This window comes from Ascidiella aspersa, chromosome 6 (genome assembly GCF_963924565.1).
Source record: "Ascidiella aspersa chromosome 6, kaAscAspe10.2, whole genome shotgun sequence".
NCBI classification, from domain to species: domain Eukaryota; kingdom Metazoa; phylum Chordata; class Ascidiacea; order Phlebobranchia; family Ascidiidae; genus Ascidiella; species Ascidiella aspersa.
In genome coordinates this window covers 5,597,180-5,618,131 of record NC_139452.1, presented here as the reverse complement: position 1 = coordinate 5,618,131, position 20,952 = coordinate 5,597,180, and the positions used below count along the sequence as shown (strand labels likewise).

At 35.7% G+C, this 20,952-nt stretch overlaps 1 protein-coding gene and 1 long non-coding RNA gene across 2 annotated transcripts in view; one reads left to right on the top strand and one right to left on the bottom strand.

The window, feature by feature from the left end:
- Window positions 1-6,756: 6,756 nt before the first annotated feature.
- Window positions 6,757-9,597, top strand: LOC146139329 (uncharacterized). Its single transcript, XR_014501319.1, has 3 exons — window positions 6,757-6,880; window positions 8,411-8,489; window positions 9,262-9,597. It is a non-coding gene; the product is annotated as an uncharacterized LOC146139329 (long non-coding RNA).
- A 3,284-nt stretch (window positions 9,598-12,881) lies between these two features.
- The window catches only part of LOC146139327 (kelch-like protein 12), a 38,985-nt gene continuing 30,914 nt past the window's right edge, over window positions 12,882-20,952 (bottom strand). Inside the window, exons 5-13 of the mRNA XM_083392404.1 lie at window positions 20,446-20,595; window positions 19,690-19,807; window positions 19,074-19,168; window positions 18,473-18,662; window positions 16,932-17,123; window positions 16,117-16,191; window positions 15,039-15,182; window positions 14,069-14,243; window positions 12,882-13,236 (exon numbers count right to left, since the gene is read on the bottom strand). Coding sequence (XP_083248530.1) covers window positions 13,104-13,236; window positions 14,069-14,243; window positions 15,039-15,182; window positions 16,117-16,191; window positions 16,932-17,123; window positions 18,473-18,662; window positions 19,074-19,168; window positions 19,690-19,807; window positions 20,446-20,595 — 1,272 coding nt within the window. The 3' untranslated portion in view covers window positions 12,882-13,103. The remainder of the gene's footprint in view (window positions 13,237-14,068; window positions 14,244-15,038; window positions 15,183-16,116; window positions 16,192-16,931; window positions 17,124-18,472; window positions 18,663-19,073; window positions 19,169-19,689; window positions 19,808-20,445; window positions 20,596-20,952) is intronic.

The window sequence follows — 20,952 nt, the reverse complement described above, 5'->3', positions numbered from 1 at the left end:
CTGTGTTTCGAATTGGTCATTATAATGAACTGTTTGCTTGGTGTACGTAAAATTGTGCATAAACTCCTTGACTGCCATAGATTTTATGTTTTGGGGCTAGTAGACTTAATTATTGTTCATATAGTTGTGATTTCAATAAGGAAGCGTTTTTTTTAGTTGAAATACTACTGGAAATAATTAAACGCTCTTTGTTTTGACAAAATTTTATTGTGTTAAGCAGATTTCAACTTCCATACGGTCTGCAGATATTTTCGTGCAATGCTTAATACACAAAACTTTGTTAAACCAATTTTTATTAAAATAATTTCCAGAGCTGTGTTAAATACTGCTTTGCCGCTGCAATTTATTCAAAGCTTATTGAAATTAGTTACCGTACAACTCCTGGCCGCAACAATGATAACATGAGAGGGGTTTTATGCTAAAATAGCTCCTATATGACATTTTGTTTCGAGTCAGGACCTATACTTGTCAGTGTATGCCACGGCCAAAAGGAATATTTTAACTTGTAAATCTCCTGGTTTCCCAAACATGTACACAAGTGTCGAACTCAAAGCATGTATTACAGGTGCTCATATCAAGGTATTACTTCCTGTTGTCGATGCGATACATTTAGCTGTCTTTAGTTTCGTTTCGCTGTAATCAGCTTCGTGTCCATTCGTGGAAGAGACAAATTAAGTTCTTTAGCCTACTTATCTGTGACTTAAATTCAAATCGTTTTAGTTTATTTTCCATGGACGTCTGACGGGAGTACTCTGATTTGACAAAAAACATACTTTTACAAAGCAGTATACTGTCCAAAACTGCTATTTTCAAAAACATTTAGGCCACATAAGGTGAACTAGGCAATGCGAATTTCAAATGTGGTTGAAGTAAATATTTTTTTTTTGTTTGTTTTAAGCCAAAAATTATTGAGAGTTTTTTTTACAAAATACAAAAAAATTGTTTCATCCAGTTTAAACCTTCATAAGCGTTTGTTTTGGAATTTAGTTAAACCCTTAGAATGTTGGAAGCATAAATTTAATGGCTGGAGGTTGTAGTTAGACGTGAAACAAATGTCGAAGCCCATACAAAAGATGTTAAAAATGAATAAAGTTATACTCAAAACATTCAAAATATGCTACCTACTTGTACGGGCTGTGATATTTCTATGCCTGAGAATTTGCTGCAAATTGTGTTTTGAAACCTGTAAAGTATACGTCACGCCTCAAAAGGTTAGCCGGGTTTACTAAACATTCCGTGTGATACATGAAGTTGGTCTAGTCACAGCATGTACCTCAACCTCGTACATAATGTTTGCCGATGGCCTAGCCCTTGATGTTTTCAATTTTACAGGGACTGAGGATGCCTCTTGGCGAAACATGTATTCATTTGAGGTTTAAAGTTTGTAGTGTAAGGTCCCGCCTCTTCATGTGCTTTGGGAAACTATCGGTATTGTTTGTTTACATCAGTGGTTCTAATTCTTTTTTATAACTATTCCTTAATAGGTTATTTTAAATAGCCTATTTTGATGGGACGTTTTATGTTAATTGCTATCACATTTTCCTTGTTCCACTGAATATGTGATAAAAGCAATCACCTTGACCCTTGCAGGATAAATGTCGACCTTAATTCCTGATCAGTAACAGCAAAATACTCAAAGCCAGCAATTCAGGTCAGACACAATTAACAGACCTTAAAAGACATATATATATAGGCTATATTTCGCCTACAAGGCATCGTCAGTATATCTTAATTCGAATGAACCTTTTTCCTTTTTGTGTTTTTTATGGGTGTTTGTTCACTTTGTTTTTACATTGCTGGCATGAGCTATTGCCAAAACGTCTAAAACATCGATTTTATCAAAAAATATGGGTTTTTTGTAACTGAAAAGGTAATTTTGACAATGGTATGGCGAGACTTACTTTGGACGGCAAATAAGAGCTCATTTGCATATAATCGAAAAGCGCGAAATATATATACGTTATCTGTCTGACCAATCAACGCTTTCGGCTATATTAAGTAAGGCATGTGCGATACAGTGGATGATAAGGATACACAGCATTTACGCGACGTCATTCCCCTTAACTGTAAGTCACAGCAAACCTTTTAAACATCAGAAAAACAAACATAAAATAACTTCCCCGCAATAGTTTAACGCGCATTTAGTTTTTAGAATTGACAATGTTTTTTTCGTGTGATTTCAAGCATTTATAAATACCTCTGTAAGCTCATTTTTAACAGCACAGTTGAAATACAAAAGCTCGCTTTGCCAATCAAACTTATACCATTAAAGAGATGAGTATTTATCTTCCTTTTCAATCTTGTAATGGCCTGGTTTCAACGGTCAAACGCACTACTTATGCAAAAAATGCCCGCAACGCAAGTGTGCCACTTTAAATAATGCGGAACACTTCAGTTTTCTTTCATTCAACACAAAGGCTAGTAGGCTACCTTTAACTTGGACACGTTTCTTGGGCAAGCGCGGTTCGAGCATTTTTTGGCCGTTGCCACTTTAAACAATTGACTCATTTTCAATTCCTTGGAACAGAGGTGCCTGGTGCATTTAAGAATGCAGCCAAGTAAGCTGGCCAAATCGAGCAACGGCCCTGTTAAAACAAACATGGACAAATAGTCATTAGAACACGTTAAATAAAGAAGGCCTGGGCCGTTCCAACTAGCCATGTAAATAGGCCTTGTGTGGCACGTTTGTAGAAGAAGGTTTGGCCCGCCAATATCTCCCACATATGGTCGACGTCTGTATTTAGTGTTCATTGAATTCCCGACGCAGTAGCAGCTGGTTGAAATTGTTTTTGATTTTTTTCACGGAATCCGTGTCAACATGAAGACGGAATTTATTCTTGCGGTAGCTCTCGTTTTGATTGCTGTTTTTGCAAGTGCCAGTTTTGCAGCAGGTATTTTGGAGTTCGTTTTAAACTTACTGACGAATTTAAACTATTACAACAAAAATGTATAGTGCGGCATTGGTCAATTTTAAAGGAATTGCCTATATTTTGACTATCCTTACGGTTGACAACGGTATTTTGCGTTCACCAGTCAAGAAATTTGACTGAAAGTCTTCGTTTTATAGTTCTTTTGATAAATGTCTGACTGCTGGCTAAGTTAGATTGCTTTGAGTAATGTGTAAAAGTTTCTGGGAGATTTGCTTTCGGAAATATTACACGATGAATTTTCGAGTTGCGTATTTCCCTTTGGTGAAATTAAGTTGTTAAAAGATTCTTCTGTTAATTTCATTAAAATTGGTAGGCCTATACATTGTCGCCGACATCGTTCTGACAATATTATTTAGATAATAAAAATCGAATAACATAGCTCAAACATTGGATAAAATTAGACACTTATGCTGTGCACAGCTGTGGGTGCAATTTTACGAATGTGAAATCTCAGTTGAGAGTTTACTGCCTTAAACACTCCGAAAGCTTTACCTTCGCGACGTTTCGAATTCAACCTATGTGTAATTATAATTCGTGAAAAACAGATAAAAATACTTATAAAGTCAGGCAAAAAGTCTTATTTTTTATTTTATTTTCTACTTAATTTATGTGTTGCTAAAAGTAGTGAAACGTCTTGAATTTAGAACAGGGGTCGGCAACCTACGGCCCGCGGGCCTGATCCGCCGATGTAATTCATCCGGCCCGCCGCCTCTTTGACAAATTAGACACGAGTCCATTTCGCATACTTTTTGACTATTTTTACTACGCAAGTGCAAAACATTTTGAAAAGAAATGCCGGTATACTCCAAAAAAAAAATCTAGTTTGGTTTTGGCTCGCGACTAGAAAAAGGTTGCGTACCCTTTTAGACATAATAAAATAATGAAGACTATGATAGTATGAATGTTTTATATCTTTACCTAGTTTATTGCTAGCGTTAAGTATAAGCTTTCCGATTACAAAAAACACGAAAACAAAACACAAAAAGCTGTTAAGGGCTTTCTTGTGATTATTTTTTGAAAAGCTCCTGAAACAAAAAGTCATGTTGAAGTTACTTTAAAAGATCACGATACACGACTTATGACAAATCTTTCACAAAAACGCTGCCGGTTACGTGCAATTAATTTTCCGCAAAAGCGAAGCAAACTTGATTCGAATTTGGCAAAGTCTGAAACGTGCATGTGACATAACAATTTGCAATTTTTCGAACGAATTTCAAAAAATGCACGTTTAAAAACCACCGCAAGTTTAACTCAGTGCACGTGCTCCACCATTCCTTACCATTATTATAATCCAGACTGCACGTTTCTCGTTTTTTCAGATTGTTTCATGCGACTTCTTCACGAAAACGTTTTATTTCCTTTGCATCAACCACGGTATTAGGATTTAAATAAGTTTCGAATCATACCTTAAGTTTCGACTTCAATGATAGTTTTGCGTTCGCTGATATGGCACTTAAGAATTGGAAACTATTTCTCAAATCAAGAAAAACTTTGCTTTGGTAAAATTATACACAAAAGAGACACCAAGGATATGTGCAAAGGAAGGGTTTACGCTCAATTGTGTTAAATCAGGGGTTCTTAAACTGGGGTCCATGGACCCCCTGGGGGTCCGTGAACTAGTTTTAGGGGGTCCATGAAGGCCTAGTTAAAAAACTAGTGTATATTTAAAGCAATTTAATTTAAAATTAAACGGTTTTGGAATGAATGTATAGTTAGACTCCATTTTACTTTTACATTTTTCGGATCGAAATAACAGAGCCATGAAGTCTATTTGTTTTGTGACGTCAATTTATGACGTCATTTTGGAGCATTTTCTGTCTACCGGGGTCCATGCAAAGCAAAAAAAAAATTAGGCGTCCGCGGTAAAAAAAAGTTGAAGAACCCCTGTGTTAAATGCTTAACGTTCCCTATTTTGTAACGTGAAATTTAGCTAAAGCTATTTTGCGTATCAAAACCGTAACTTTAAAGAAATTCTCTGGACTGGCATTGCCGCCTTTTTGGTCATGAGCTTTACACTTTAACGATAACAATCGCAATCGAGGTTCAGCGAAGAGGCAATTACGAGCACAAGGAAGTCAAGTAAAAATTCGACACGTTCTTTTGGGCCGACCCCAAATCAAAGCTATGATCCGCCACTTTAAGAGGATTTGCTAAAATCTGCGTTCAAACTATGATGTGGGCCATTCCACTTGAAAGTGTTGTAAAGTCATTTTTAACAAGTCATTTTAAAATGACTAAAGTCTCTGTTAAGTCATTTGTAAAAAAACTCAAATCCAACTGAAGTTTTTTTGAATAAATAACAAGTCAATTCCTAGTCAAGGCCTTAAAAAATGCAATAACGCAATTTTATTAAAAAATGCTTAATGAAAACATTCAGCACAAGTCATTTGTTCAAAACACCTATAGGTGAAGTTGAGTCATCTATCCAAAAGACTTCAACTCAAGTCAAGTCATTTTGCCTAAAATACATCAGTAAATTGATTTGAAAACACTGACTAAAGTGCACTTGAGTCAAGTCATTGACTTAAGTAATTGCAACGCTGCCCTTGCTGTAAGCATGATTTGGTCGGTTAAAATCTTACGACCACCTTATATGCACTCCCTGAAAAATTGTTGGATTATTTTTTTCACCATTTATTGTGGGTGGATCAATTATATGACACCCCTATGAGTGGATTGCTTTATATCCACGTTATTTTATTAACGTAAGTGGGTGAAATGCTGGCTGTAGAGTAGCTCATTTAGCCGGAGTAGGACTCAGGTTATTTTAAATCCGATTTGAACATTTTCAATCAGGTTTGAACCTCATTTCAATCCACTGCAAATAAATATTCCATAATAATTGGTTAAGATATTATATAAAGTTAAATTACTCTTGAAAGAGGAAGTTGAAAGAGGAAGTGTATGAAAATAAGTCGGCCGTTAATACCACGTACTAGCGGTCGTGGCATTTCTCCGTCACGTTAAAATACGTGACTTTTCTGATGGCGAACCCATAGGTCATTTGCATTCATGTTTTGGGCGACAGAAACCTTCTATTTCCACGTACGAAAGTTCAGTACCGGTGTAGAAACTCAAACTACCCACGCGACTTCTTAGAGAGAATTTCCAAGATCGAAACTCTTCATTGCACACGACTTTCGAAATAGCACAAATTGTTTTCGTATTAGCACAAAATGTTTTCGTATTAGCACCAAATGTTTTCATATTAGCACAAAATGATTCGTATTAGCACCAAATGTTTTCGTATTAGCACAAAATGAGGCTGGAAACTTCAGTGTTGCAATCAAACCAGATAAGTCTAGTCAAGTCAAGTCATTCGTGAAACAACTTAAGTCCAAGTCAAGTCTTTTCGAATAAATAACAAGTTCCAGTCCGAGTCATTGGTTGCCCAAGTGCTTTTTGACCAACGATTACGGCTTACATATTATTAGTCGATCAATCGACAGATTCGGTGAGTCTGCAATGGCTTTCAGTGTACTAACTGGTAAACTCGTCCGATTTATGAGCAATACCTCGTCTAAAAAATAACATAAACGCAACATATAGCAAGCAAATTGTTTTGTGTGCAATAAATAAGATAAAAACCCAATTGAATAAAAATTGCTTAATAAAAAACACTTTATTTTTACCCAAGTCAATCGTCTAAAAGACTTTCGGAAACTTCAGTGCCCAACAGACTTAAGTCAAGTCAAGTTATTTAAAAACAGTGACTTAAGTACATTATGTCAAGTCATTGACTTAAGTCATTATAACACTGAGAAACGTGCAGTTTTGTAAAACAAAATTTTACTTTGCAAATATATTAATTTTAATTGTTTAATTTAGACGCAGCTAATAAGACCACAATAAACGTTTCGGCCAAAGCATCAAAAGCACCAACGACTAAGACAAATACAACAAAACCAACGACAACTATGACAATTGACCAATGGAAAATACTTCAGCGGGTAAACAAGTTAAGAGAATTGTTAATCTATTATATGTATACGTATTGCTTCTACTTACGTATGTACCATTGTAAATCCTAGCAATTCCGATACTCTTTGATCGGAGCCGATACGGTAGTATCGGTGCCGATCCGATAACAGAGTGATATAGAAATTCGGGCAGGTTTGCAATATAGTAGGTTAACAAATGGAGAGCGGTATACTTCTTAACTTTAAAGCAAATTATAGCCAAATTAACTGGAAAATATACCTTGAAGAGTTCAATTTTATCTTTTGTGCTTTTTGTTCTTACGTTTTGACCTAACTTGTGACATTACGTTTTAACCTACCTTGTGACGTCACGTTTTGACCTAACTTTTGACGTCACGTTTAACCTACCTTGTGACGTCACGTTTTAACCTACCTTGTGACGTCACGTTTTAAACTACCTTGTGACGTCACGTTTTGACCTAACTTATGGCGTCACAGAAAATTTCTTCAAGCCCTCCACGCCAAACAAAATCCTGGACCCGCTATTGATGGCTGACGTCAGTTGGACAACCGATTTTTGCTGGAGCTAAACATTGACTGTTTTAAATGTTTTTTTTCAAGCACTTTCTTTCCGACTAAGAAAAATGAAGCCATTTGTTATTGAATCGAATTGCGATACGTTGTTTTGAAGATAATATTGGGGTATCGCAATACAATGTAAAGTATCGGACACACCTAGATCATACCATATACTTGTATGAGGATATTGGGCTCCGCTTTGATGTGTACATTAAAGGATGACCGATACTTGACATTTTGTTCAGACACCGATAACCGATATTTTAGATAACAAGTAGGCCTATCCCAATCTAACTTGAACTTAAACTTGTCATTCTATCTTTTGTAAATTACCAAAAGCAGGGATGTCCAACCTTTTAGCAGAATGGGCCGCATTGCAACTTTAAAAATTTCGATGCTGCAAAACCTCTTAAATTAAAGGGGTGACGTCATAATTTACGTCATATCATGACGTCATACAACAACTTAACTTATAAACACCCGCTCCTCTAGAGTAAACTCGTGCGCAAATATGAAAGTAATCTCGCCTTATTTTTTTTTTATTATGGCGAAGTGCGAAAAATTGAGTTTACATGTTTGGGCTGATACATTTCCTTAAAACGGTCCGCAAAACACACACATTTAGAAAAACACATCTTGCTTAGCAATGATGGGTGCATAAAGTGTTCGATGGATGTTAAAATGCAACATTGGACTCGATTATAGTCTCAGAAAAATACAAGATTAGGCCTATATCAAATACTACGCATTTTATACGTTTTGGATGATAGTCGGAACAATTGTTTTTAATAAATGCTACTAAGAATAAGTGGTGGGCCGCACGTAAATATCAGGCGGGCCGCAGGTTGGACATCCCTGACCTAAAGGGTTTTGTAAACGACTTGAATGGGACTTAAGTCAATTCGAAATGACTTAAGTACAACACTGACTGACAATACTGTTTGTTGACAAAATTTTGGCAAAACTGTTTTGGAATTGCAGAGGCGGAGGCGGGCAAGTTGCTATGTGACCTGTTTCGGATCGGAGAGGGATTTACCGTGCGATCAAAACAAACAAATAAGTAAGTTGGCTTTAAAAAATAGCTGACATTTACGGTTTAATCAATCGTTCTGGGTATTCGCAAAAATAATCAATTTTGGGCCAAACTATTTAGGCCTACTTAAAACCTGCTCGTTGTTCTTTGTAGAAATTTAACACTGTGGCAAATAAACCAGCTTTAGGCCGAGTAAATTGACAATGGCCTTTTTTGGCGTGACATTCTTTGACATTCATTTTTAAACTAGTTTTAACTCGGAAAATTCACCAGAAGATAATAAGAATGGCTGTTAATTAAGCGCAGTTATATCTTGCTCAGTCTCGAGCGCTGAAATCTGAGATAAACCACATCCAAAATCTAACAATTTGCGTAAAAGTTGATTTATTTTATACAAGAAAATTGTAATTCCCATAAAATTAATTAAATAATTATCGTTTTACAAAGATGCAGTATACACCTTCCACTTCACGTATGAACTGATTTTCTGAACAAATCTCCAAAAACGTTTATAACTTATTTGGCGACGGAGCAAAGTTCGAGGTCACCACTAAATAATCCTGTAAAACCTATAAAAATAGTTGTTTTCCTTAAAACAAGAATGTAGCTCGTAAAAGTAGTTGTCCTAAAGTTTGCCAAAAAATCATTTTTTGAGTTGTCCTATCGAAAATTTAAAATAATTTGAACCGAAGCATATTTTTTTTAAATATAGAAGCAACATATGGTTATTGTCTTTATTATTTTCTTTATTCTAACTGGTTCATTGTCTTTGTTCTAACCACCATGTTGTTTATTTCAGTGAAATGCATGATCTGTCGAATGTATTTCAATTGCTTCAAGCCCCGTTTTATTGGTCACGCAGTTGCCTAACCGCAAGGAATTTTTCGCACGAAATAAAACATTTGTGAAGACAACCAAACAACTTCATTTTCCTCTGACCCCGACATCCAAACATTGACAACAATCGTACTTGCAAATACCTCTAATTCAACGCAAAGGTTTTGTAGAAAAAGCGACCACGACAAATAGTAAAAAGCAGTCAGCTTTTGCCTATAATTCCTGAATTTTGTGCTACTTTGTTCACCGACCGTGGTGTAATAATTCGCAAAAATGTTGATTGCTGTGATAAATCACAAAACAAGTTTGTTTTTAATAGGGATGTCTGATAACATTATATCTACCTGATGCTAAGTGTTAGTATCGTTACTCGTCCGATATTAGGGCTGTTTCGGAACCTATCTTCTAGAAATTCATGCATGATTTGCAACCCTACACAAACAGTTTCTTTCTTGCAACTTAAATTTAATAAATAATAAAAGTTTAAAAACTTCGAGGTAACCAATCTATACTTAATGCTGAAGCAAACTTAGGCGAAATAACCTGAAAAATTTCCTCTGAACGTTTTACTTTGTTTATTTTAGTTTTTCAAGTATGTGTATGACGTCATTTTGTATCGCATCTGGCCGCGATACTTTTTTCCTAAAATATCGGGTATCGGAGTAAAATGTCAAGCATCGGACATCCCTAATCTGTACAAATTACTTTATAATTCGTCTATTAAAGCCGTGAGGTTATGCGATAACTTTCATTAATTATCATTGATCAACATATTCATCGACCCCTCTTTGACTTTATTTATCATCGAAAGACAATATTTTTAATATTTCCAATTCCGTGTGTATACTTCATGACTTATTTGGGTACAAGCTTATTGGGTACAAATAACGCGTTTTGTAATTCTGGGCTATTATTTTTTTAACAAAACAAAACGTTCGGAAAAATATAATTCGATTTAGCGACATTCTCCGACATCACAATAGTTCTACGTTATTAGATGTAAGAGATCTCATATATTCACGGCGTACTTCATTTTTAAATCACTGTCGTGTGTTCGTTATAGTTGTTTCCTTGATATGTCTTCATTTGCGCACGCAATTAGCATTCTATACGAGTTTCGCCGCAAAATGTCCAATGATTTTTGAAATTATTAAAAAACAAAATTGCTGGTATAACTTCTGCACATTAATTCCTATAAAAACTTTAAGTGAATATGATTTCTGTGATATGATGGATGTAAATCTGAGTTTGCGTTCGATTGGCGATTACAAACTACATCACCGGCTGGTGAATGTTTTCTTTATTTTTATAAAACTGTTAGGGCGTTTGACAAACACAACACTTTAAAAACACTTTTTGGTCGAATATTGTATATTATCCCACAAAATTGTATCATGACGTACAATGCAACACCAGTCCTCCGTTTTGAGTTTTTAAGGTCCTGATTTTCCAGTCGCGAAATTCAAACCTCGTGTAAAAATGATTTACCTCCAGGGGTTCCGTGAACAAATGTTTTTCTTTTTTGATCGTCGTTAGATGACACATGCAACATGTGTGAATGCAGCAACGAGACAATATTCGCCTATAACTTGTATATTTATATAAGCAATTTCATTGTAAACAATTGGAGACAAAATTAGGGTTTTAGGCTTTCAAAAGAGCGTCCCATTCTAATACTATCCCAAAACCGACCCATCTAAATGAACAAACTACCAAGGGGTGTTTACCCAATCACTTTCTAAAAAAATAGCTTCCCAACCGGATTCCAGAAAAAAACATTACTTATACAAGCATATGCCTAAAAAAACTGGGAGATGGCTTATTACGGTTTACTTGCAGTTCAGATTACTAGAGTGGGTGAATATGTGCTGTAAATAGCTAAAATCGTGGCATTCACACGGTGTTATTTGTGATTAGTCTTCGTAGAGAGCAAGTATATCGATCTTTTGCCTTCCGTGTTTGGTTTTCTTTCTTGTTGGGATTAATATGTTTTTGTGTCGAGATTCTATTCGTTTTACGTTGGCATTTGTTGTTGTGAATTGTTGATATTGTTGCAAAAAATACAAAAGGGTCTCCCAGAAAGTTAAGGTAAAAATTTAAAAAATTATCTCATAAGAAATGTTTTAAATTTATTTAAAAAAATTGCCATTCAACTTAGTCTGTCCTTGAGTAATTAAAAGCGACTAATCAAAAAAGGTAATTAATTTCTACAAACGTTACACAAATTTTGTATTCCTGTTGAGCATGATTTCCTGATATTCTAAATGTTGGCATAGTTTTTAGACCAGTGTTTCTTAACCTTTTTACCATCTGGCACATTTGTAGACTCCGAAAACTCGGTAACGCATGTATAAAAACGTATCGAAACATAATCAGGATTAAAAGAGCCACTTTCTTTTGACATGTGTGACGAAGTTATAAATGTCCAACTGTAATGTAAATGATACATTGGTCATTTAAGACTGCTTTGGAGATTGATTTTTATAAGCAATAAAATCGTTGTTATATGGGAAGCTGTCGGACTCGAGAAACACTAAGACTTAGAAGCTGATAAGGCAGATGGTATACTTAGATAACACATACGAGTGAATTGCTGCATATTCAACCTATTGTTACTACGTAAATGTATCTGTTTTTGCTGTTTAACGCGTTTGTTTTGCGTGTGCTGAAAGTTCGTTTTTCGTGTGAAAACGTTCTGGCATATTTCCTTTCTCGGGCTTCTTGCTCATTAACTGACCAGTTAACCCCTAACGCATTCGCTTTTCGTAACGTTAGTCGTTACCGAAGTGTACTGCAAACCAACCAACAAATGTACGCCTTACTGGCGAGACGAGTTTTTACTGCGCTGTAAGCTATTTTATTAATAGAGAGCTATACTGAATGCTTTGACTACAAATCTATAAGCGACCTGACACCATGCACTTTGAAATGCAACGACAGTATGTTTTAGTGGAGTCAGATAGCACGTTGGTTATTCCCCCCTGTTGAAATATACACAGGCGTTAGAATGGGAGCCGGACTGAACGGAATCGGCACACTTGCCCGAGTCGGATTCGGGACTTGACTTAATTAATTTTGTTGCCTGGAGTCGGACTCTGCTGTTTTTTAATCGACTCCACAGCTCTGGTAAGTTCAGTTAAAATAAAAAAAACATCTATAAACTTGAAAAAGATTTATTATTTTAAAAAGAGTTACGTTTTTTAAAAATGACCCTCAAAAATCGTTTTTCAAACTATTTTGAATACTATACCATCATATTGATGAATGTGCGATTTTTTTATCAACCCCAGAAAAAACATCAGCCGTTTATTCCTTACTTACTTACTCAGATACCTTTTTTCAGCTAAAAAAATCAATGTTGAACATGAACAGCATTTAGTAGGATGCAGTAACGCTAATTATAATGAGGAATTAGATATATAAAAGTCATTATGTTTTTGACGCTAATTATATGTATTGACATAAACTCTGAAAAAGCGATACGGTCCAAGTCGGAACTGTTAATAATTCGTTCTTCAAGCGAACGAAATACACAGTATATAGGGAAAAAACACAAATATGACATGAACATAAGAGCCGCATGAAACTCGATGAAGTGTCACGATTTGCCTGCCACCCTTCCACGAAAGGCAAACACAAAACCTAAAAAAAGGGCACCGCTTATTACGCAGACTGGGACGTCGGTGTCAACAAATTAAGCACATTTAGAAGTTTGGTAAAAGAGCAATTATAGGTGTCCATTTCCGTGCAACAACAATCCTGAGCATATACCGCAATTGAAACTCTGCTGACTGCTACTCATTTTTAGTTTACTCCAGCTCCCTTATCTTGGCGCCATGGAAGTAGCTTTATTTGCTGCCCAGTGATGATATTGTGAGCGTGACCTTCTATCCATGCATGGGTATGCCGGTCGAAGAAATATAAGCGTTTGCTGTTGCTGAAATACAATGTGGGCTTTAAATTGAAGAACGTATTTGTGGTGATCAAACAGCTGATAGTAGTCAGTAAAACGTCAGCAGGCTATTTCAAAAGTCTAGTGGTTTAATTTCTTTGTTAGTCCCCCACCTTTTATTTGGTCTTAACAGTTTGTTCTTCTCGTTATCAACTTTAAAAACAAACCGAAGTATTTCGGTTTGTTTTTAAAGTGTCCCAAAGAAATTCTCCAGACCTAAAAACGAATGACGTTTGGGAAAAGGCGGGGGCGGCTGTTGAGAAAGCCTTCTTTAACTAACCTATTTGCAAAGGTACTATTATTCAAAAGCGTAAACATTGCAAAGGAGTTATACCGTTTGATGTTAAGTAAAATTGTATCAGCTATATTGCATTGAAATAGCTAAAGAACAAAATTTATTGCAATCCTATCAACTCTACACTTAAAACTTGAGTGTTTAAAGCAACAAATATTTGCATTAGGTTAATCTACCTTAGTAGATTGAAATTTCTATATTCAAGAGACAAATAATTTCGCCAGAAGCAATAAAAGAGTGATAATTCTATAAAGATTTCGTGATAATTCTAAAAAGCTAGTTTTGTTTAGGTTTGCACAACGATCTTTATTGATTTAACCGTTTATCATTTGTAGGTGAAGGACTTTTTTGGAGCTTTAAACACTACTTTATTAATAACAAATAGTTGCTTGTTAAACTTGCACTAATGCTTCAAAAGCTAAACTTGCTCAGGTAGATTTTTAAGCAGTAAAAATAAAATCACGTTTAGAACCACAGATTTAAAAAGGGTAACAGTTAAGTACATTTTATTTCACTTTTCACCTGAAAGCGACGCAGATATTTTTCTTGACAGTAGCTGCAGAGGCATAGATGGTTCCGCCTTGTCTTATGGCAGGGGGTACATTGGTCTTAATATTGGTCCACGTTCCGTCGACAATATTCATCATTTCGACCAGGTACTGGGTCTGAGGTTGCGAGTTGTAAGGAGCTAGACCTCCTACGCATGCAAATGGGCAGTTTGTTGGCTGCGGTATAATAAAGTCAATATAATAAAGTAATTAATCTCTGAAAGAGTGGCGAAACATTTGAACGATTCCTTCGGCGGCCGAATAGTTTGTATAATTTTTAGTTAACAAATAATGTTGCAGACAGTGTTGTGAACTAGCCATTTTAAAATGACAACTCCCAGTCAAGTCATCTGCAAATGCCTAAGTTCAAGTCAATTCATTTTTTAGTAAAGAATAAGTCATGTCATTGGCATCACAAATAAATGTTAAACTATTAAAATTAGTAAATTTATTCCATTCCAAGGAATGTTTTGCAGAGAAAACACCACAAACGAAACAAAAAGCGAACTTTTTTACGTCAAAAATTAAGATAAATAACTACGAAAAGTGTTTTTTTATTTTATACACGTAACTTAAAAAAAAATAAAAAAACGTAATTGCCTAAATACCTTAATCCCGAGAGTTAAGTCATTTCGCTTAAAATGCTTTAGGTTAAGTCACTTGTAAACAGAAACTTGAGTTCACTTAGGGCAAGTCAATTCATTATTACAACACTGGTTACAGATATAACAGTAAAGTTACCCGAGGGGCCTTTTCTGGTTTGGCAGGAAAACATTATTAATCTAATAATGCAAACACAGAAATAATGAGATTCATTCAATATGTAACGAATCCGGTTTAAAATGATATACTTAATTATACCAAACGCTTGAATGTGAAGTGAAAGAGAGGAAGACGTTAATTGATTTATCGTTGGAAATACAAAAACAATACTTATCCCTCACCGAAAACAAAAAGTTTGTTCTTGTACGCTTTAGAAGCGAAGTACTGTCTTGGCGAATTCATGTCGTTGCAGGATCTCCACGAGAGCTTCTTTGCATTGAAACACTCAACAGTGGTACACGGCTGACCGTGGTATGCGTACCTTGCTGATAAATGACAAAAAACAAGCGTCAATGCTAAGTAAATATGCTGTTTCTACCAGGCATAGTATATTAAGTAGGTTCTTCTGGCATATATTTTGGCATATAGAAATATATGTTAGAAGAACCTATTTTAAATATACTATGCCTGGTAGCAACAGCATATTTATTGATGACAAAGGTCTATATAGACCCGACGTTGTTTCCCTTATGCGAAAATACGCCGAACTAAGGCACACCATTGTCAGAGCTAAGTGCTGAGCGGTTTTGCATAGCCAACAAACAACTTTACCGTTGCAACGACATTCCGCCTTAACCACCTTTCAATATTTTAACGATATTCCAATTTTAACGTTCGAAACTTCAAAAATATTTCAAATTGAACGTCTGGAACTGTTACTTTTCATCCATTTAAAGGTTGAAAACTTTTATTTGATATCAACTTAAACGTTGGTAAATTTTATGATATTTTAACTTTAACCTTAAAACATTTTATGGTATTTCAACTTAAACGTTAACAACTTTTACGATATCACATTTAAACGTTGAAAACTTTTACGAAATTCCACCTTAAACTTTGGATATTTCAACAATATTGTAACTTAAACGTTAAAAACCTTCACGATATTCCAACTTTAACTTTGGAAACTTTCGCGATCTTTCAAGTTAAACGTTGGAAACTTTTAAGATTTTCCAACATTTGAACGTTTTACAGTAATAACAATCTAAGTTCACGTTGAGACAATCAAAGATATATTTCAACTTATACGTTAAGAGGTTAGGACTTATGCGTATAGAAATAAAGAGACTTCGAAGAAGACCAAAATATTATTTCTTTCTTAAAGCGGACGACTGGTAAACTAGTTTTGAAGGAGATTCAAGCTGCTATGTATTGTAGACTTTACATATTGCTATAATGATGTATTAAAACAGCTGTTACCGTGCCAATCATAGCCACCGGAGTTTGAAGTATCCATTCGGGATCCTTTTACGCCACCAAGAAGATAGGCGAAGTCTGCCAATCAAAGTATTACGTTAACTACTGTCCAAATCTTACCACATATTACTAATCGGCAGTTAAGTTTACCCGTCTCAAGCGAAGCAACGCAAATCACCTACCGTAGCGTAATCCTAAGGTAACATACGGTAAGCAACATAATACTGATATTTTATATTGCTGCACCTGCAAATCATTCAATTAATAACAACCCCCATAAAGCTCACATGCTAGTTGTTTTCTGCCTTGTATGTTTTTTGGCACCAGTCAATCGGCTTTCATAAACCTATGGTGTCCACTACAAAGAAAAATTCATTTCGCCATTGGTTAAAGTAAAAACACGAATGATAAAGAATAAATGCAATCACATTCGAAGAACAAAAAATTCACAGTCCATTTGCCTTTAGTCGGCGTAATCAGTAAATTGCAAGCACGTTAAACTGTCGAATGTTAAGGATGTTATGATAAAAATATGTAATTAGCAAGGACACAACATTGTCTATTTTATGAGGTCAAAAGAAAAACTGCAATATATAAACTGTTTCTACCAGACATAATAATAGGGTGAATTCACCTTGCAAACTGCAGAAGGCGATTTGCATAGGAATTTAACTTATAACTTGAAAGTTAAGTTATGCAATGTCACAACAGAACTACTTCGTAAAGTTTTCGGCTTGTGGCCCCCTAAAGAAGGCCCCGTGATCCCTAAGTGAGGTTGAGAAACCCTGCCCCAGATATACACGCCATCGTTTGCTAACCTCCATTGGTTGCGAGCGACATGTTGTACCTCGGTGTGGTCATCTCGCCAACGTTTGTCCAGCTTTCCGACGAGAATTTGTACATTTCGACAAAGTCCGGACCCCCGTCTTGTAAGTTTTCCGCGGCGCCAACTGGCCTCTTTCGCCCCCGGCTGCATAACAGCTGGTAACCGCCGAAGACAAATATCCGACCTTAGTAGAGATGTAATTTTGTTCCGATACAGATACCACATATTTTAGCCCTGAACCGCACCCTTCCGATACAATACCAAATGACGTCATTGCCATGGCCCAAGTTAAGAAAGTTTTTCAAGTTATAAAATTAAATTTGGTTTAGCGTTGAAAGTGTAGTTACCTTTGATTTTTGTTTAGGGATTTTGAGAAATTTATCAAGGTTAAACTACACAAATGAATTTAGTATCGCATCTACGGCCTACGCAATACCACCCTAGTATCGTATGAGTACTAATATTACCACCTACCGGTACCGACTCCTAATCGGACAATCCTAGACTTTAACATATCAGAAAATGTTTGTTTTAAAAACGCAAAACACAAAACCTTTCAAAATAGGAAGTGAAATTGAAGCTTTAGGGTTTAGTTTGCAATAGGACACCGCAAAAACGTTATAACGTATAGTTTCGTTGGCTAACCGAAATCAGTCGTACGATAAGGATAAGATTGCAAGTAAGGCATCCGAAGTGGTCAATCCCTGTTAACAAATATACTCATCAAGTTTTAGTATTGTAAACAAGTCATTTTGAAATGGCTTTAGCCTCATACAACTCATTTGTAAAATAACAAGTCAAGCCCCATTTCAAGTCAACAGTTGCCTAAGTCGGGTCCCAGTCAAGCCCTATTCAAGAAGGTAAACCTGTCCGAAAATGAGCAATACTTTTATCAGGAAATAACAAAAACCTAAAATATAGTAAGATTATTGTTTTACGCGACAAAATTGAGATTAATAAACCCATTTTATAAAACAAATGACAAACGGAACACTTAATTTCAACTCAAGTCATTTGACTCAATGATCTCAGTCAAAGTCAAGTCATTTGTTCAAAAGATTAAAAAAAGTAAAAGTCTAGTTTAGCGGTTCTCAACCAGTGGGCCATGGCTCACTGGTGGGCCATAAAAACATTTGAGGTGGGCCACAGCTAGATTTAGTTTTATTTGTGTCACTATATTCCATTTTACAGGAATAATGGCTTGGAGAGGAAATAAAAAGGAATGTACATTTCTTGTTCAGCCGCAAGCATCTCACTAATGCACGATTGAATAAATAGCCTGTTTTGAAATATGTTCTGCTCTGTTTTGTTCTAAACCTATTTTACATTTTTTTCTTTCATAAAAAATTATTGGGCCACAGAATTTTTTGCAACGTAAGTGGGCCACGAAAGAAAAAAGCTTGAGAACCACTGGTCTAGTTATTTTGAAACACTGTCATAATCAAGTCAGTGACATTATAACGCTAATAAGTTGTACTCAGAACCTTGGTGTACACCTCAGTTATTAAGGTAACTCGTCCCATAACTTTGTACCGAATAAGTAGGCAGCACTGGCTCCACAGCGTGGTGCAATCATGGGCGCCATGTCAGTCCATTTGTTGTCGACCAGGTTTGCCACATCGCCGTGTATTATTCCGTTCTGTGGGTCCACGCCCCCGCCAAAGTAAAAACCGTTACTCAACACTAAAACTGCGCTGCCGGCAAGTCCTCGCTCTCTTTCCAACTGAAACACCGAAAAAAGTAAAAAAAATAGTTTTACTTTGATGACACGTGCTGCCTATTTTTTCACTCTTTCCACACAACAAATCAATGTTGTAATGACTTAAGTCGGTGACGTGACTTTCAATAAATGGCTTGACTTGGATTATAATACGCACATGACTTGACTTATATTTGAATGTTTTGTTGGAATTTTTCAGTAAAATTGAGTTTTTAAGTCAAATTATTATTAAAATGACCAAAACTAGGACTTGTTGAAAATTGCTCGAGTTTGCCCCAAGTTTTTCAAAATACTTTTTTTGAATTAAGTCATTTAAAACCGCCTTGTTTTGCGCACTATAAAAACATAAACCCACCATCGTGAAAACAATGAGCATGTAACACTATCTAATATCTGGCCGTTTAAAATACTGACCTGTATATTTTCCCACTTGCTGTTTTTGACTTCAGGCGAGGTCACCATCAATACATTATTCCCGTTGGAGTACATTAGCGCTAGAGCAGTGAAATCTGAAAAAAGGGCCCGTAGAATAAGAGAGATTGAAAGCTAACAAAAATGCACACAAGTTATTAGGGTTGTTGCATCAGAGCCGATACCCGAAGCCGATTGAAACTCGTCCGATACTAGCTTAATCGCGACTGACCCGATACCAAACTGACACTGTATTTTTGGCCATATGGTATAATTTAATTTAGCGATTTTTTTCTGGGAAAGTTTAATTTTTTTAACAAATTAACAACTGAAAATAACAACCAATTAAACAATTGAACTAAGCTTCCAACGCCAAAGTGAATTTTGACCTCATACCTCAAAAAAATTCAATTGAAAGTTTAGTTATTTTGCCTATTAAACAATCGTAATGGTAATTTGATAAACCGAGGTATTTGTGTTCTTAGTATCGAGTGTCAAAATCAGAACACGCTTCAAAAGATCAGACATCCCTATGAATTCCCATATTTGTAGAAGCTACTAGTGTAAAAAAACGTAAACCAAAACACGAAGGTTTAGTTGCACAATTGATGAGTCTAACCTTGGCAAAACATTTCACCCAATCGTAAAGGCTGTAGTTCATGCTTTCTTGGTCGGAAGTGAAAGTCCATTGCTTCCTCAACCAGATTTCGACATTCTACGTTTTCCCTCACAAAAGCCTAAAATTCAATTCAATTCAATTTTTATTATTTTGGCACATAACGTTGATACAACAACAAAAGCAATACGAATATTTAATATGCCAGGAGGCACCGATACAACCAACAGGTTTACAAGTCAAGGTTCCCCTTTCACAATATATATTAGCAAACACAAGAATTATTTAAACGTATTAATACTAATTATTTAAATCATTATAAGTTTTTAAATTATTTACCAGTAAAACTCTGAAAAGATCATCCCGACACCAATAAATGAAGCAGTCGAAAACAACAAATGCATATATACCAGGAAATAAACTATATCAAATAATAATGCTAAAGAAAAACAAATATTACTGGAGTAGTGAAATAGCAAGTTAGAATAATTGGAGCAATGTAGCTTTGTATTTAATTTTAAATTGGTGAAATTATAATGAAAAAAAGCGACAATATATAACTTGGAGTAGGGATGTGCAAAACTTTGTATGTTATTCCGATACCGATAGCCGATATTTCGGCAAAAGTATCGACGATTACGATCCGATATCAAATTACTTATCACATCATGATGTCGAGCTACTCGGCCTTTTTGGCCTGGTATAATTCATTATCAAGGTTCATGACAGATCCGCGCATAGTGTAACCAAACAACTTACCTGTTTGCGTATGTTGTCTGTAATGTAATCGTACGGGATGTTCTGAAGCCGTATGTGCTTGAATAGAGTTGGGAACGAGGCTCTTCGGGTGGAAATGTTAAACTCAACCCATTTCAGCAAAGCCTCGTAAACGACTTCTTCCTCACAGACCTGAATACAAAATACCCAACTAGAGAAAAGGTTTAAAAGCAAGATTTCTACCAGGTCTGACATGCTAAAGATAAACATAAATACCATGGCTGCAGGCTTTTTGGGTCTACTCTACCATCTATTTTTTGGGTCTACCATGGCTTCGGCAAAATGTAGGTCCAAAATCCGACTGCGATATTTCTCAACATCCTACTTAACCAGTTTGCGTAACTAAAATAAGATTAATATTTCGCAATCTACTCATAGAGGTGTCATACAACTCATCCACCGACCATACATGGTTGGGAAAATGTGAACCATATTATGCTGTTCCACCTTTACAATTTGATAGTTTTACGGAAATTTTGAACTGCGCAT